At 47.9% G+C, this 17,286-nt stretch overlaps 2 protein-coding genes across 15 annotated transcripts in view; both read left to right on the top strand.

Moving 5' to 3' along the window:
• Window positions 1-9,253, top strand: part of PAQR5 (progestin and adipoQ receptor family member 5) — a 95,119-nt gene extending 85,866 nt beyond the window's left edge. For 6 of the 12 annotated variants that reach the window (XM_086322786.1, XM_086322782.1, XM_086322784.1 and 3 more), the window contains 3 exons: window positions 3,190-3,286; window positions 5,546-5,687; window positions 9,000-9,253. In XM_086322786.1, the coding sequence (XP_086178912.1) occupies window positions 3,190-3,286; window positions 5,546-5,687; window positions 9,000-9,241 (481 nt within the window). In that variant the 3' untranslated portion in view covers window positions 9,242-9,253. Of the gene's footprint in view, window positions 1-926; window positions 1,066-3,189; window positions 3,287-5,545; window positions 5,688-8,999 lie in introns of all 12 variants that reach the window. The other 6 variants (XR_015135315.1, XR_015135316.1, XM_086322788.1 and 3 more) reach the window with 3 other exon arrangements.
• Window positions 9,254-9,938: 685 nt separating this feature from the next.
• KIF23 (kinesin family member 23) overlaps window positions 9,939-17,286 on the top strand; it is a 60,421-nt gene continuing 53,073 nt past the window's right edge. The window contains exons 1-2 of one of the 3 annotated variants that reach the window (XM_086322781.1): window positions 9,939-10,706; window positions 12,940-13,071. Coding sequence is in view for 1 of the 3 variants with exons in the window: in XM_086322773.1 (XP_086178899.1) it covers window positions 10,699-10,706 (8 nt within the window). In the remaining 2 variants the exon portion in view is untranslated. Of the gene's footprint in view, window positions 10,707-12,939; window positions 13,072-17,286 lie in introns of those variants that run through there. The other 2 variants (XM_086322773.1, XM_086322779.1) reach the window with 2 other exon arrangements.

The raw sequence follows: 17,286 nt of genomic DNA, 5'->3' as shown, positions 1-17,286 counted from the left end.
CGCTCAGGAATGGTAGTTCCACGTGTTTGCTGCGCATCACGAGTCCCTGGGGGTACTTTTCCAGTCATCCATCCAGGGCATCCAGCAGTTGGTTTTTCAGACACATGCTCGCTCTGTGGAATGCTGTGTGGTCAGTGCTGTGAGGGAGAGATGGGTTTTCATCCCTGGTGGGATGTGAGCTGTGCTGTGAGCACCGTGCCTTGGCAGTGGTGCTGCGGCAGCTCAGAGCGGCCTGGGGCAGGCCTTGAAGAGGGTTTGGAGGTCAGAGGTGGAGACGGGAGGCTTAGCAGACAGTGGTTCCCAGACACATCCAGAGGTCAGAGGGCTCAGCCAGATGATAGACTGCTGCTGGGGCCAATGGTCAGCACATGGAAATGTCCACATTCCTGTTATGTCATCCATACAACAACAAAACAGCCATAATACCACCCCCCTGCCCCCTCTGCGTGCACGCAGGCGCACACACACACGCACCTCGGCAATAGAATGATGTTTCCAAAGGCCCACTTGTTTCGCGCATAGTTCTGGAATTCACTTGCACATCTGCCCAGCTTTGTTGCAACAGGATTTATCGGGTTTTAGAATAGACTGGTATTGTATCAGCGCTTTCTTAGTGGAGGCTTCTCCCGAAATCCAATGTTTCCTGCCCACCTGGTTCTAGGCAGAGGAGGCCTGACTCCCTGACTCCCAGCCTTGGGGGACAGGCATTGCCTTACCAGGCAAGGCTTTGGAGACTCGGGCGTGGTGTGCTTTGGAGAATGCCATGGCTCCTTCCCCTCCTTCTGGCTGTGGCGACACCCTGTGGCCTGATCTGGAATTGCACTTTGGTGGTGGGAGGCCCACCGTCTTTGTAGCTGCTGGCCCTTCTGCCTCTTGTTCTCTGTTGCTCTCTTCTGTTCTGCTTTTTCTCCTTTTTCCCTCTGTAGACTCGGCTTGGCAGCTGGAGAGGCTGGTTCGTTTGCCCTTGGGGAAGTACTTTATCAGGCCGGGCGCCATGTCTCAAGTCGCAGGAAATCCGTGTTTTGGGGGATGGCCCTCGCCAACCAGAGCCAGCTTTCTTCCTGTGTAAGTGGCCACAGAGAGAGCGTGCTTTAAGAGCAAGTCTCTTTGCACCCAGAGGTGATAGGCGGTGGCAGAGCATGGGGAGGGAGGGAGCAGGCTTGCATGGTCGGGCAGGGTCGGCCAGCGTGGACTGAGAAGGTCCTACGAAAGATGGGCTCTGACTTGGAGCAGTGGAAGTGTGTTCTGTTCGCCTCCTGGGGCAGAGGGGCGTCTGTAAGAGCAGAGTCTGGGGAGTGGTCTGAGACCTGCCCAAGGGGAGAGGGTGGGAAGCCAACCGAACATCCTGGCTGTAAATCCTAGCTTTGCCTCTCTTTAGCTCAGCTGATTTTAGGCAAATCACCCAGAACCCGTCTGTTCCCTCCTGTTCTATTTTCTGTACCACGTGGCTACAAGATGGGGAGAGGGAAAGGATGGGTCCTACAACACTTTTTTTTTTTAAATGCTGCTATTTCGTGAGTGTTACTCTGTGCTCTGCACAGCTGTAAGCTCCTAGTGAGCATCATTTGATTAAACCCTTGCAACAAGCCCATAAGGGATTCTGTAGTCATCCCCGTGGTACACACGAGGATTCTGGGGCACAGGAGGGTTACATCACGCCCTGGATGAGAGGGTCACAAAAGTCAGGGACTGGACCAGACTCAGAGTGTCCAAGACAAACACGTTGTCAGATCGTGACCCTGTGCCTATCCCAGGGTTTGTGGTTTCCTCCAAGGCTGGGGTTCTGTTCTGGGGGATGATGAGTTGAGGTCCCTTATATCTCCTCCTCCTCTTTGAGCTCCTCTTCCTTCTCTGCCCAGTGTCCACAGGGTCAGAAAAGAAGAAGGGACATGCCCATGGGCTTGAGTGAAGTTGAAGCTCATCTCTGGGGTTTATGGGGCTTCTCAGGATCCGTGGTGAACAGGGGTCCCCAGGCTGGGCTGCTAAGCAGATGCCCACATCCTCGGGCACACTTCTGAGCTGGATGCTGGAGATGGAGAGCTGAGCAGACCCAGCTCCACCCTCGAGGAGGGTTCCCTGACCACCCTGGAGGCAGATGAGGGTGTCTCTGCCGTATTCTATGCCAGAGGATGTGGACACAGTGGGGCTCACAGTTAGGTGACTGCACTGGCTCATAGAGGATGTGAAGATCCTGCTGGAAGAGATGGACCTGGGCTAGGGGAACAGCAGACCCTGTTTGGTGGAGAAGGGGCAGGCGAGTGGGCTGGGACAGGGCACCTGGGGAACAGAAGTGAGGAGCAGACCCCACCAGAGAGCGTGATGAGGGGCAGAACTGTCAAGAAGGGCTGGAGGGCCCCAGTGCCCCCATCATCATACAGGCTGCCCCATAACAGCCACCCTACAAGCCTCAACACCCTAGCTCTGCATATCACCTTTGCCGGGGGAGGCTCTGGCCTCACAGTCCTGTGGGTCCCCAGGGAGAAGAACCCAGCCCCCACAGTATGATGTATTGAAACGGGTACCTGCCCTGCCACCCGGCCCAGCCTGGGAGTGTGAGCTCTCCCTTGCCCGAGCCCCAGCTCAGGGCTGCAGTTTTGTATGGAGCCTCTCCTTCAACTCAAAGAAGGAAGGCCCATGCTTGGTCAGTTTCCCCAGCCCAGGATTTCTGTGTGTGTTATTAAATATTCCAGAAATCTCTTGTCATTAAACATCTAATAGTACCCAGGGCTTTTGCAGGGGATTCACCTGGCGACTCTGACTAGTTAAGCATCTCAACCTTCACAGAGGTGCTGGCCCCAGGAGCCTGTGCGTTTGGGCCTGCCCATGCCCCACAGTCTGCCTCTCCTGGTGGCTACTGGTCTGACTTCTAGAAGGCCCTGTGGCAGTTAGATAACTTGTCCTTCGAAGGTTTTTTGCTCCGTGCCTCCTCCCTGATTTTGGATACCATTGCTTCTTATGGTGCCGGGAGATGGCGCCTCCAAACTCTTTTCACATTTGAGATGGAGCCCTTCCCAGGGAGGCTGGTGGGAGAAGTGGAGAGGGCTGGTGGGGAAGCTGCTGGCCGAGGGAGGAGTTTGTGCGCAGATGGTTTTCTGTGGGTTACTCGGCCTTGGTTATTTTTAGTGTGTGTGTTATTGACTGAAACTCCCTTTCATTCTCATTTCTCCCCCATTTCCTTTCCTGATTTAGGTTTTTTGAGATACAGAAGCCTGGGATCTGTAAGATGCTTCGTGTCCTGGCCTTTGCTTTTCCCTATACCTGGGACTCCCTTCCCGTCTTATTCAGGGTAAGGGCCCTGCTCTGACCCCCCTCTGTCTGTTGGCAGCACCAGGGAATCGATTGTGTCCTGAGCTCTGGGGGTCAGACGCTGTCCTGGTCACAGGAGAACACATGGACGCAGAGCCCCACCTGCTCCCGCTCTGGGGGTCAGATGCTGTCCTGGTCACAGGAGAACACATGGGCACAGAGCCCCACGTGCTCCCTTATTGGCACTCACAGACCAATCAGGTGGCACTGACAGAGGCCCTGATGGGCATAGGCAGCCAGCACCTACCACGGGCACTAGGTAGGTGGCGCCAGGAGATGCATCAGTGGCCAGTGCTACCCGGAGGCTCAGGAGCAGTCTCGGAGGGCTGGGCAGGAGAGGCAGCCTGGGGTTTAGTAGAGTGAGCAGGAGAGTGGGCTCTGGAGGCAAATCTCTAATATTCACTCACTGCAAGACTTCGGGCAGGTTTTCTACCATCTCTGTGTCTCGACTTCCCTCATCTGGAAAGGCCTGGTAATAACACCTCCTTGTGTCAGGCTATGGAGAGGATTACATGAGATAATGTGTACAGTGCTAGCTGGTGGTGAGAGTCCCATAAACGCATTATTATATATTATCATCAATTAACATAGACGTAGTAGGGAAGGAAAGCGTATAACTGAAGGTCTTAAAGGATAGATGGGAATTAGATGGTGAACACAAAGGAAGAGGGTATAGGAGGGAAGATAAGAAGAGGGAAAATTCACGCACTCTCAGATGGCCGTGCGTTCAAATCCCAGTCCCACTACTCACTGGCTGTGTGACATTAGGCAGTGAACAAAACCTCTCTGAGCCTCAGTTTCCTTATCTTTAAATGAGGCTGATATCCCCTCCTTCACAGGGAGGTAGAGGAGGAGTCATCAAATGAACAGACCTGATGGGCCCAGCAGTTCCAGTCCCAGGCCCCGAGGGTGGAGGCAGCGTAAAAGTCTGGTGCATGAGGCCGAGATGGCAGCGCCCAGGGCTGAAGGAGAGGGGTCAGGCTGGCTCCACCAGCTGAGACACTGAGCCTGTGCCCCGTGCTCAGTCCGTGTGGGTCTGGGGAGACCAGAAGGGGGGATGCAGCCCACTCCGTTGAATCCTCCCTGGAGGACACAGACCACACCCAGGAAACCAGGGCAGAGAGAACAAGCCAGCCCCGCAGGCCACCCCTGCAAACAGCACCGCTTCTTGTCAGGATGAGTGCTGGACGCTCCTGGCACTCAGCTGCGTCAGACTCCGGGCAGAGGGGGAGGAGGGATCTTAGCCTGTACGGTGCTGTGGCTGAGCACTCAGGCTCTGCAAATCAGCCTGACTTCTCTACTAATTAGTGGTTGGCAAGTCACCTTCCAGCCCAGTACTCTCATCTGCAAAATGGGAGAAATAGAGTCTGCCGTGTGGTCATTGTTGAGGCTCTGATGAAGTGATGCACACAGGAGGCCTGGCCTGGTGCCCTCGGAGGTGGTGGCTGCCGCTATTTTTAACGATCGCACAAAAACCGTACCAAACTCCAAACCAGGATAATGTCCGTAATTAATAGTTTTTAATGACTCAGAAGGCCTTCCAGGAATTCCTAGGCCTTAAAGCCTTAATTAAGAGCATCAGTTCAAGGGATGTGCTGGTTAAAAGTGAGTTCAAGTGTGAATGGGCCATTTTTTTTTTTTTTACTTACATTTTAGCCCCAGGGGTGGGGGTGGGGCAGAGTAGTGATATATTAGCAGGACTTTTTTTTCCCCTTTCCTTTTCTCTTCACTTCTGTTGTTTTCCTTCCCTTCCTTCCTTTCTTCGTTTTTTTTTTTTTTTTTTTTTTTGTAACTAAATAACCCAAAGGCTCTCATGAGCATGTAGGGGGTTAAAATACAGTTACCTTAGGTCTCAGTTACTCACACTCAGAAAAGGAAGCCTGCCCACACAGGCCCTGTGAGGTCCCTTTCCAAGCACAGACACCGGGAGGGAACGGCCTTGGCGCACAGAGTCCACTCGTGTGCGTGGGGAGGTCTACAGACCTCCTCTCGAGCCCTGATGTTTCTTTCTGTCTTCAAGCTTTTCATTTTGCGCTGGAGTTTAGTTGATTTACAGTGTTGTGTTAGTTTCAGGCGTACAGTAAAGTGATTCAGGGATACATAAACAGGTATCTATTCCTTTTCAAGCTCTTTTCCCGTTTCGGTTTTTGCAGCATGTTGAGCAGAGTCCCCTGTGCTATACAGTAGGTCCCTGTAGGCTATCCACGTTAAGGCTTGGCGTTTCTTTCAATACCTGCAGGTATTCCTGCTCCCCGGGGAGAGTGCGGAGAACGAAGCCACCGTGTACCACCAGAAGCACGTGGCCATGACCCTCCTGGCCTCTTTCTTCTACTCTGCGCATCTGCCGGAGCGCCTGGCCCCTGGACGCTTCGACTACATCGGTGAGCGCGTGGTGACCCTGCTGCCCAGGGGGCGCTCCCATCCCTGACAGCAGTGCTGTAGTTGCCAAGGGGAGGCAGGGGCAGGGCGGGAAGCAAATCCCCAGGAAGTTGTCCAGGCCCAGGCCAAGGTGAGTGAAACTGTCAGGTGACAGACGTCAGGATGTGCACAGACCGTGGATGCCCAGGGAGGGTGGTGGAGGATGCAGAGAAGGTGGGTCTAGGATTCTAAAGCATTTCTGGAGGGTGTGGGGACAGGAGAGTCCCATTATTACCTCGAACGTGAAATCCCATTATTAAGTGACCATGGAAGGCAGCTGTAAAGAGGAAGAGGAAAGACAGGGTACAGAAGGCTCTGAGGGTACCAGCCGGTGAGGGGCGGGCAGTGCCAAGGAGAGGAAAGAGGGTCTCATTCAGGTGGGTGTGATGGTGCCAGGAATCGTGGTAGAGCAGTGGTTCCCAGACTCAGCAGTTCCCAGTCTGGACGAGTAGTCTCAGCCTCAGCTGGGAGCATGTGGATCTCAGCCCCCACCCCCAAGACATCCTGCTGGGGTGGGCCCAGCACTCTCTCAGAAGCTGAGTGCTTCTCCAGGTGAGCCTGAACGTGCTCAAGCCAGAGAGGCCATGTGGTGAAGAGGAGGCGTCAGAGCTACAGGGGTTTATACCTGCTGGCAGAGTTCCTTCCCCTCTGTCGAGGGACGTGGGTAGCGCTGTGCAACGTGTCTCCTCCACCCTGGCTCTGGGACTGGCTGGAGGAGGGAGCCTTGGCCACTTCTGGTGAGGCTAAGGGGTCCTGGGATGGGAGCTCCTCAGATAAGCCACCATGGAGATCTAGGTCCTCATCCCCGGGTGGCGAGCAGGAACCTCGGTTCTCCCCAGGCCCATTTTGTCCATGAGTTTCCATCTTCTACCCAAGAAACGTGGCCACATTTTGCCTTGACAAGAGTTTCATCTCCTTTATTCCTTCTCCTCTGCCAGAAGGGATCACATGAGCAAAATGGTTAGAGGGCAGATTTCAACAAAGGAGGGAGATGAGAGGGCCAGGGGATTGGAACCTGCCCAAGGAGCCTGCCCAGCATGTCCACCTCCCTAGCCCCAGCCCCGCCAGAGGAAATAGAGCTGATCGTGTACAAAGTCTGGGGTCAGCAGGAAAAACATAAAGAGACACTGGGCCTTATTTTGCCAACTCTGGCTTCTTAATAACATTTTATTTACTCACCTCTATCCTGTCCCTTTAGGCCTAGAGCAGAAAGACACTCCAGTGGGGGGACATGGCAGAGATGGCAGATAATGACACCATCTTAAACAAGGGCTTTGGAAAGATCTCTGTCCTTAAATAACAGTCAGCCAGATTTTGAGCTTCCTCCCCAGTGCCCACAGAAGCTCCTCCCTCTTCCGTCCAGACGGGGTTGTTGACTTTTCCTGCAGGCACGTTTCACACCCGCCCAGCGCGCTTGGCTCTTCCATCTGTTTGTCTCCTGCCCTAATGGAGACAGGTTTGTGCCTCAGTTGGTGGGCGCAGCTGGTCACTTCCTACTGCTTGGCCCTATGTCCTTGCAGAGTATGGTTCTCAGCTGGATAAGGAACCACTTCTGCCGCAAAACACACAGGTTTGGAAATTGTACACAGCCCAGTAGTATGTCTTGAGTGAGGCAGGGGCGGCCCCTCCAGGCACAGTATCTCCCTGGGGGATGCAGGCTGGGGTGCTGGCAGCTCCTTGCCCTAAGGAAGTCATTGATCACTCATTCAACTTTCCTGCATCTTCGTTCACGACTTGGCTCTGGCTCATTAGGGCAGATGGCCAGTCTGGTCCCTTCTGTGGACACATTTATTGAATACTTGCTATAGGATAAATCTTGGGGGTACAACACTGAATTCTTTTTTTTTTTTTTAACTGAAGGAGGGTCCTTATTTAACTCTTGTATTAGTCTGCTAGTGCTGCCATAACAAAGAACCACAGACTGCATGGCTGATACAAAAGTTTATTTTCTCATAATCCAGAGGTTAGAAGCCCAAGATCAAGGGGATGGCAGGGTTGGTTTCTTCCAAGTCCTCTCTCCTTGGCTTGCCAGGGGCCATCTCCATTTCTTTTCACATGATCTCTCCTCTGTGTATGTGTACATCCTAATCTCCTCTTCTTATAAAGATACCAGAGCGGGTCCCTCGCTAGTGACCTTAATTGTCTTTTAAAAAACCTTATCTCCAAATATGGTCACATTCTCAGGTACTGGGATTTAAGACTTTCAACATGTGAATTTGGGAGGGGGAGATACAATCAGCCCATGAAACATGCAGGCTTCTTATCTTACTCCTGGTTTCTGTCCCCCCAGGCAATCCCCAGCCCTGGGCAATGGACTCCTTTTCTCACCAACTACCAAGTCAGTACCTCCCTGCACACTGCAGCCACCCTCCACTGGGCTCCCACCCTCTGGGGATGCATACATGCTGACCAGGGTCCTGTGAGTTATCAGAGAGAAGGAGCCCCTCATTGTGTCTGGGACTAACCAGCAGTAGGGGGAGGAGCATCTCACAAGTGGTCAGCAGAAAGTCTGGCTGGCTTCCCCTTTGGTATTGAAGTCAGGATCAGAACTGACTGGTGACAGCTCTCGAGAGGTAAACTTTAGTAGAACTTTCTCACGTGAAAGGCGGGACTGGTGGATAAGCTGTTTTAAAAATGGATTTGGTTTTCTCTGATGGCCTTTTTATTTTTCTCATATGATATTTTAAAAATAAAAACTTTAAAGTATGTATCACACATGGGCTTCCCCGGTGGCGCTAGTGGTAAAGAATCCACCTGCCAATGCGGGAGACACAGGAGTCACGGGTTTCATCCCTGAGTTGGGACGATCCCCTGGAGGAAGGCACGGAAACCCACTCCATTATTCTTGCCTGGAAAATTCCATGGACAGAGGAGCCTGGCAGACTGCAGTCTGTGGGGTCGCAAGGAGTCAGACACAACTGAGCGACTGAACACACACACACACACACACACACGTTATATATAACATAATACCCTGATTTCAAGTGCACAATTCAATCTTTTTTTTTTTTTATTTTAGCAAATTTACCACATTGTATAACTATCACCATATATGAGTTTTAGAACATTTTCATCACCCCAGTAAGATCCTTCCTGCCCACGTACTATTAATCCCAGCTCCCTGTCTCAGGGATTTGCCTTTTCTGGACAGTGGGTATCTTGCATCTAGCTTCTTTTACTCCACAGTGTTTTTAGCACACAAGCCATAGGATGTTATCACTAGTCCATTCCCTTTTTATTGCTGATTTTGGTGGCCTTTTGTGTGTTTGCTTTAGGTCACAGCCACCAGCTGTTTCACGTGTGTGTGATCCTGGCCACACACATGCAGATGGAAGCCATCCTTCTGGACAAGACTCTGAGGAAGGAATGGCTGCTGACCCACTGCAGGCCCCTGGTGTTCGCCCAGATAGCCGGAGCCATACTTCTATGCCTCATCTTCAGCCTCAGCAACATAGTTTATTTCTCAGCTGCTCTGTATAGGATTCCCGAGCCGGAATTACATAAAAAGGAAACCTGATTCATACCATAAGCTTTTCGTACCAAATGTCAGCATTAAGCTACGACATTCTAACTACCATAAGCCAATGGCATGGTCCCAGTTTGCAGTGGCCTAAAATATTTAGAATGCTTGATATCTTGGCATTTTTGAGCGGGTTCAGGTCCATAAGGTATTTAACTGGGGACACTTCTCTAGATGTGCATTGGATTCTGTAAGTACGATTTTAAAAGGGGGACATGGGTTCAAGTCAGTCCTCATTCATGCAAATCATTATTTCATTTAGCTTTTAATTTATTTAAAGTATGTTCTCCAATTCTATTTAAACAGCTGGATTAGGCGTACCACCCTTGTAGCTTTACTATTAAATAGTTGGATTAAGCCTTACTACCCTTAAAGTATTACTCTTGGAAAATGGAACACGCTTCATCTGATGAGTTTCATGTAGCAAAGCCTCTCCTACCACAGTGGAGGAGGATGAGCTGGGAAGGTCAGTCAGGGAACCTGAGAAAAGGGAAACTGAGTCTGCGGGAGCTGTGGGGACTGGGAAGGCATTCCAGAATGAAGAAACCTGGTTTGGGGAGGGACCTTCTTCCTTTCCCCACCTAGTGAAGGAAATGAAAGAGCTCCCTCTTTCCCCGCAAGTCCATTCTGCTTCACCATGCAAGGTTCCCATGCCATTATGGACTTGGATTTTGTTAAAAGTTCACAGCCTGTGGCTGGGGTGTCATATGCTCTGTTTTGCTCTGTTTTCTTGTTGCCAGCTTGATGCTGTGAAGTATTATGCAGCACAGGTGAAGTGTGTTACCCAGAGGGCACTAACTGAATTAATCCCAATTGGTTGTACTCATCCATCACCCTTTAACCAATGACATCACAATGTTTGGGGAGGTTACATTTAATGTTGCTTCAGCATTTCATATGTGCTGCAGAATTTAACGTTCACGTGCAGAGGATACTACAGACTTTGCCAAAGGAATGGAAACGCTTGGTGAGCTTGTGATAAATGTAGATTCCCCAGGCGAATCAGGAGACGCTGCTTTACTAGTTTAAAATGTTGGTTTCCTGCAGAAGGTCTGTACTGGGACAAGTTCCCCAGGTGATCGTCAGGAGGGCCATGGGCCAAACTTGCAGAAATGCCGGTGTCACGAATTCCTGAATGCCCAGGGCCCATCAGCTGTGTTTTGATTGGTCTAACTTTCAGCAGCTCACCACCTAAGGCTGTGTCCTCTGCTTTCCACTCTGTGGAGCACTGAAACACTGAGTATTTTCTCATCTGTTGCATTACTCATTAAAAGTTCAGTATTTCGTGGTGTTTTCATAGAGTACAGAAATGCTGAGGCCCATCACTCCCTGACATGCACTTGCTGACGACTTAAGGGACCATCCATCGCAATGCAGGAGCCTCTTCTGCTGACTCAGGAACACCCCAGTTTCTTAGAACACTGCCTCTATGGTTAACTGGCCCAGACGTTTGAATGACCTTGTAAGTAGCTCATCAGCTAATACTCTGAAGACAAGTAGCAATTTATATCGGATATGAGTGGTCAACAAATATGATTTCATTAGTTTTATTGTCTGTTTACTTCCTCTGGGGAAGGTAGACTGATAAAATTATATAGGCTGGTAAATTTTTGGTACATTAATTGCAAGCTGCACGACAAAATTTGTTTTTTTGGCAAGAGGTTGACACTATTACTGGAACTGTACTCCAGCAGGGGTTCTGGGCTTCCATTTCATCTTACTGTAACTTCAGTTTTATGGTGGACAGAGGTACTAACTTTACGTACTCCATTTTAGTAATGCCAAAGGCATGAAGGCTTCTTAATTCTCTTGTTTATAGAAAGTAACATAAGGTTCTTCGTTTAGCTCAGAAGTAGTTGAAAGATCACAGGTGACTAATCTGAAGGACTTTTAGAATATTTAGTCTTTGGTTACATTGCTTTTTCAGCATTGCTTAATGATGAAAATGAAATGTTAAATCAACAAAATAAGGCCAAGTGTTTCATAATGTTTTTATACATTTGGTAAACTTAGTCCCATTGTATACTTTTGGACAGTGTTACAATTAAATTTTATAACAGTTTGCAGTACGCTGATTTGGAAACTTATAATGATGCATGAGAATGTGTTCAAATATATTCATTTTCATTAAGTATTATGAAGTCTAATGTAAATATAGTTTTGCTAAGCCATTCCAGAAATTAAAAAGACTGGCAGTGGGTCAGGTGAAAACCTCACTGGGAAGATGTCTTTTAATGTGTGTGTGTGCTCAGCTGTGTCCGACTCTGCAACCCCACGGACTATGGCCCACCAGGCTCCTCTGCATGAAATTTTCCAGGCAAGAATACTGGAGTGGGTTGCCATTTCCTTCTCCAGGGGATCTTCCCAACCCAGGAACAAACCCAGGTCTTATGTGGCTCCTGCATTGGCAGGCGGGTTCTTTACCACTGAGCCACTTGGGAAGCCTTGTCTTTTAAGGTAGCAGTTCTCAATTTTTTTTTTTTTTTTTTTTAACATCTCAGTACACTTTGGAGATATACCATATTCCCCCTGGTAGCGATTGCTCACCAAGGCCCTGTCTCCTAAGGGGTGAGGGGAGCGGGCACACTCCTGAAGGGATGTACCTCTTCCCCCTCCCTGGGCTCAAGAAACACTACTCTAGAATTTACCGATCATTTTCATTGTGATAAAACTCAGATATGCTTGGATGAGGCCATTTGGTCACTTGCCTCTTCCTTCAGTCACAAATGGAGAGTTTAATTTTTCTTGCGCAGTCTTTGGAGAGGAACGCTCCTTCTTTCCTAAAGACATGAATTTGTCAGACTTCCCTGGTGGTCCAGTGGTTGACAATCCACTGCCAAAGTAGGGGACACAGTGTGATCTCTGGTCCAGGAAGATCCCACATGCCTCAGACAATTAAGCCTGTGCACCACAACTGCTGAGCCTGAGCTCTAAGAGCCCAGGAGTTGTAACTACTGGACTGCTGAGCCTGAGTGCTCTGGGGCCCTTTCTCCACAGTAAGAGAAGCCACTGCTGTGAGAAGCCTGCGCATTACGACTGCAGGGTAGCCCGCACGCAGCAACAAAGACGCAACGCAGCCCAAAATAAATAAAGTATATTTTTTAAAAAGACAAGAACAGGCCCTTGGTGATTAGAATTAGAAGTGGGATGTTTAGAAGGCTTTTGAATACAAGTGATTTAGATATTTGGTCTGCAGCAATCTTTCGCAAAGTGTTTTTTGGAGAAGGAACTGAGTTCCCAGGAGATATTCTGAGGAAGGCAGGATGCTGTTCTGGAAAAGAATGCTTTTGTCAGGTTCATCAGAGAAACCTTTCATTCCCATCTGCTTTGTCCTGAATTTGGCTTGGCCATGGTACCCTTTATATATGAAACGGCTCTTAACCCTGTATATCAGCATTTTGTAACATGTTGTTGAATGCCAGCCTCTGATTTTCCAGTCGACAATCCATTATGAATGAAAAGGCAGAGACCTATTTCCAGACTCAGAGATGTTCTTCCAGCTTATGCTAATGTCTGGTTTTCTTAAATTATGGTAGGAAAAATAAAATTTATTTATTATAGTAAAGTCCTGTTTCTCCTTTGACTTAGTTATGTTTCACCTACTATGCTGAAAACATGTTCACTCATCATGAAAAATAGATTCCTGTATATGTATAGATTGTGAAATCATTCACTGAATGTTTATTTACTGCCAGGTATATATAAAACAAACACTGTCCTAAGAGTTGGGAATATAGAAGTGAAGAAAACCCAAACTGTCCTTTCCTCATGGAAAAGATACACTGGTCAGCCAGTAGGACAGGAGATACAGATAAATTCAGATAATGGTAAGTGCTGGTGGCTTAGATGGTAAAGAATCCGCATCCAGTGTGGGAGACCTGGGTTCGATCCCTGGGTTGGGAAGATCCCTGGAGGAGGACATGGCAACCCACTCCAATATTGTTGCCTGTGAATCCCCATGTACAGAGAAGCCTGTGGGGATACAGTCCATGGGGTTGCGAAGAGTCGACTGAGTGACTAAGCACAGCACATCAGGAAAATAAGCCTGGGGACTTCCCTGGTGGTCCAGTGATTTAGACTCCATGCTTCCACTTGAGAATCCCTTGAACTGCAAGGAGATCCAACCAGCCCATCCTAAAAATCAGTCCTGGGTGTTCATTGGAAGTACTGATATTGAAGCTGAAACTCCAATACTTTGGCCACCTGATGCGAAGAATTGACTCATTTGAAAAGACCCTGATGCTGGGAAAGATTGAGGGCAGGAGGAGAAGGGGACGACAGAGGATGAGATGGTTGGATGGCATCACTGACTCAATGGACATGAGTTTGGGTAGACTCCAGGAGTTGGTGATAGACAGGGAGGCCTGGCGTGCTGCAGTTCATGGGGTCGCAAAGAGTTGGACACGACTGAGTGACTGAACTGAACTTCCACTGCAGGAGTTTGATCCCTGGTCCAGGGAACTAAGATCCTGCTCCCACTTGGTGTGGCCAAAAAAAAAAAAAGAAGCCTGGTGAGGGAATAGGAAGGGGTGGGGTGAGGCAGCTGAGATTGGATAGCCACTCTGATAACCCGACATTTGAGGAGAAACTTAATGGAGCACTAGACCATTCAGGTATGACCTAAATCAAATCCTTTCTGATTATATGGTGTAAGAGACAAATAGATTCAAGGGATTAGATCTGATAGAGTGCCTGAAGAACTATGGATGGAGGTTCCTAACACTGTAGAGGAGGCGATGAAACCGTCCTCAAGAAGAAGAAACGCAAACAGGCACAACGGTTGTTTGAGGAGCCCTTACAAATCGCTGAGAAAAGAGAAATGAAAGGTAAAGGAGAAAGGGAAAGATATATCCATCTGAATGCAGAGTTCCAAAGAATACCAAAGAGAGATATGAAAGGCTTCCTAAATGATCAAAGAAATAGAGAAAACAATAGAATGTGAAAGACTAGCGATCTCTTTGAGAAAATTGGAGATACTAAAGGAATATTTCATGCAAAGATGGGCACAATAAAGTATAGAAACAGTATGGACCTAATAGAACCACAGTTCAGTTCAGTCACTCAGTTGTGTCCAACTCTTTGCCACCCCATGAACTGGGGCAGGTCAGGCCTGCCTGTCTATAACCAACTACCTGAGTTCACCCAAATCCATATCCATCGAGTCGGTGATGCCATCCAGCCATCTCATCCTCTGTCATCCCCTTCTCCTCCTGCCTTCAATCTTTCCCAACATCAGGGTCTTTTCAAATGAATCAGCTCTTCATATCAGGTGGCCAAAGTATTGGAGGTTCAGCTTCAAGATCAGTCCTTCCAATGAATACCCAGGACTGATCTCCTTTAGGATGGACTGGTTGGATCTCCTTGCAGTCCAAGGGACTCTCAAGAGTCTTCTTCAACACCACAGTTCAAAAGCATCAATTCTTCAGTGCTCAGCTTTCTTTATAGTCCAACTCTCACATCCATACATGACTACTGGAAAAACCATAGCCTTGACTAGATGGACCTTTGTTGGCAAAGTAATGTCTCTGCTTTTCAATATGCTGTCTAGGTTGGTCATAACTTTCCTTCCAAGGAGTAAGCGTCTTTTAATTTCATGGCTGCAATCACTATCTGCAGTGATTTTGGAGCCCCCAAAAATAAAGTCAGCCACTGTTTCCCCTGTTACCCCATCTATTTGCCATGAAGTGATGGGACAGGATGACATGATCTTCATTTTCTGAATGTTGAGCTTTAAGCCAACTTTTTCACTCTCCTCTTTCACTTTCATCAAGATGCTCTTTCGTTCTTCTTCACTTTCTGCCATAAGGGTGGTGTTATCTGCATATCTGAGGTTATTGATATTTCTCCCGGCAACCTTGATTTCAGCATGTGCTTCTTCCAGCCCAGCGTTTCTCATGATGTCCTCTGCATATAAGTTAAATAAGCAGGGTGACAATATACAGCCTTGACATACTCCTTTTCCTGTTTGGAACCAGTCTGTTGTTCCATGTCCAGTTCTAACTGTTGCTTCCTGACCTGCGTACAGATTTCTTAAGAGGCAGGTTAGGTAGTCTAGTATTCCCATCTCTTTCAGAATTTTCTCTTTCACAAAGTTTATTGTGAACCACACAGTCAAAGGCTTTGGCATAGTCAATAAAGCAGAAATAGATGTTTTTCTGGAACTCTCTTGCTTTTTCCATGATCCAGCAGATGTTGGCAATTTGATCTCTGGTTCCTCTGCCTTTTCGAAAACCAGCTTGAACATCAGGAAGTTCATGGTTCACGTATTGCTGAAGCCTGGATTGGAGAATTTTAAGCATTACTTTTACTAGCGTTTGAGATGAGTGCAATTGTGCAATAGTTTGAGCATTCTTTGGCACTGCCTTTCTTTGAGATTGGAATGAAAACTGACCTTTTCCAGTCCTGTGGCCACTGCTGCGTTGTCCACATTTGCTGGCATATTGAGTACAGCACTTTCACAGCATCATTTTTCAGGATTCGAAACAGCTCAACTGGTATCCCATCACCTCCACTAGCTTTGTTCATAGTGATGCTTCCTAAGGCCCACTTGACTTCACATTCCAGGATATCTGGCTCTAGGTCAGTGATCACACCATCGTGATTATCTGGGTCATGAAGATCTTTTTTGTACAGTTCTTCTGTGTATTCTTGCCACCTCTTAATATCTTCTGCTTCTGTTAGGTCCATACCATTTCTGTCCTTTATTGTGCCCATCTTTGCACGAAATGTTCCCTTGGTGTCTCTAATTTTCTTGAAGAGATCTCTAGTCTTTCCCATTCTATTGTTTTCCTCTATTTCTTTGCATTGATCCCTGAGGAAGGCTTTCTTATCTCTCCTTGCTATTCTTTGGAACTCTGCATTCAGATGCTTATATCTTTCCTTTTCTCCTTTGCTTTTTGCTTCGCTTATTTTCACAGCTATTGGTAAGGCCTCCTCAGACCGCCATTTTGCTTTTTTGTATTTCTTTTTCTTGGGGATGGTCTTGATTTCTGGCTCCTGTACAATGTCGTGAACCTCCATCCATAGTTCATCAGGCACTCTGTCTATCAGATCTAATCCCTTAAATCTATTTCTCACTTCCACTGTATAGTCATAAGGGATTTGATTTAGGTCATACCTGAATGGTCTAGTGGTTTTCTCCACTTCAATTTCAGTCTGAATTTGGCAATAAGGAGTTCATGATCTGAGCCACAGTCAGCTCCCAGTCTTGCTTTTGCTGACTGTATAGAGCTTCTCCATCTTTGGCTGCAAAGAATATAATCAATCTTATTTCAATGTTGACCATCTGGTGATGTCCATGTGTAGAGTCTTCTCTTGTGTAGTTGGAAGAGGGTGTTTGCTATAACCAGTGCATTCTCTTGGCCAACTCTATTAGCCTTTGCCCTGCTTCATTCTGTAATCCAGGGCCAAATTTGCCTGTTACTCCAGGTGTTTCTTGACTTCCTACTTTTGCATTCCAGTCCCCTATAATGAAAAGGACATCTTTTTTGGGTGTTAGTTCTAGAAGGTCTTGTAGGTCTTCACAGAACTGTTCAACTTCAGCTTCGTCAGTGTTACTGGTTGGGGCATAGACTTGGATTATTGTGATATTGAACGGTTTGCCTTGGAAACGAACAGAGATCATTCTGTCACTTTTGAGATTGCATTCAAGTACTGCATTTTGGACTCTTTCATTGACCATGATGGCTACTCCATTTCTTCTAAGGGTTTCCTGCCCACAGTAGTAGATATAATGGTCATCTGAGTTAAATTCACCCATTTCAGTCCATCTTAGTTCGCTGATTCCTAGAATGTTGATGTTCACTCTTGTCATCTCCTGTTTGACCACTTCCAATTTGCCTTGATTCATGGACTTAACATTCCAGGTTCCTATGCAATATTGCTCTTTACAGCATTGGACCCTGCTTCTATCACCAGTCCCATCCACAGCTGGATGTTGTTTTTGCTTTGGTTCCATCCCTTCCGTCTTTCTGGAGTTACTTCTCCACTCATCTCCAGTAGCATATTGGGCACCTACCGACTTGGGGAGTTCATCTTTCAGT

The sequence above is a fragment of the Bos grunniens genome, chromosome 10 (assembly GCF_055505025.1).
Source record: "Bos grunniens cultivar Pamir isolate PY7600 chromosome 10, Bosgru_T2T1.0, whole genome shotgun sequence".
NCBI classification, from domain to species: domain Eukaryota; kingdom Metazoa; phylum Chordata; class Mammalia; order Artiodactyla; family Bovidae; genus Bos; species Bos grunniens.
Note: the sequence above shows the minus strand (reverse complement) of the source record. Positions and strands in the feature narration are given on the sequence as shown.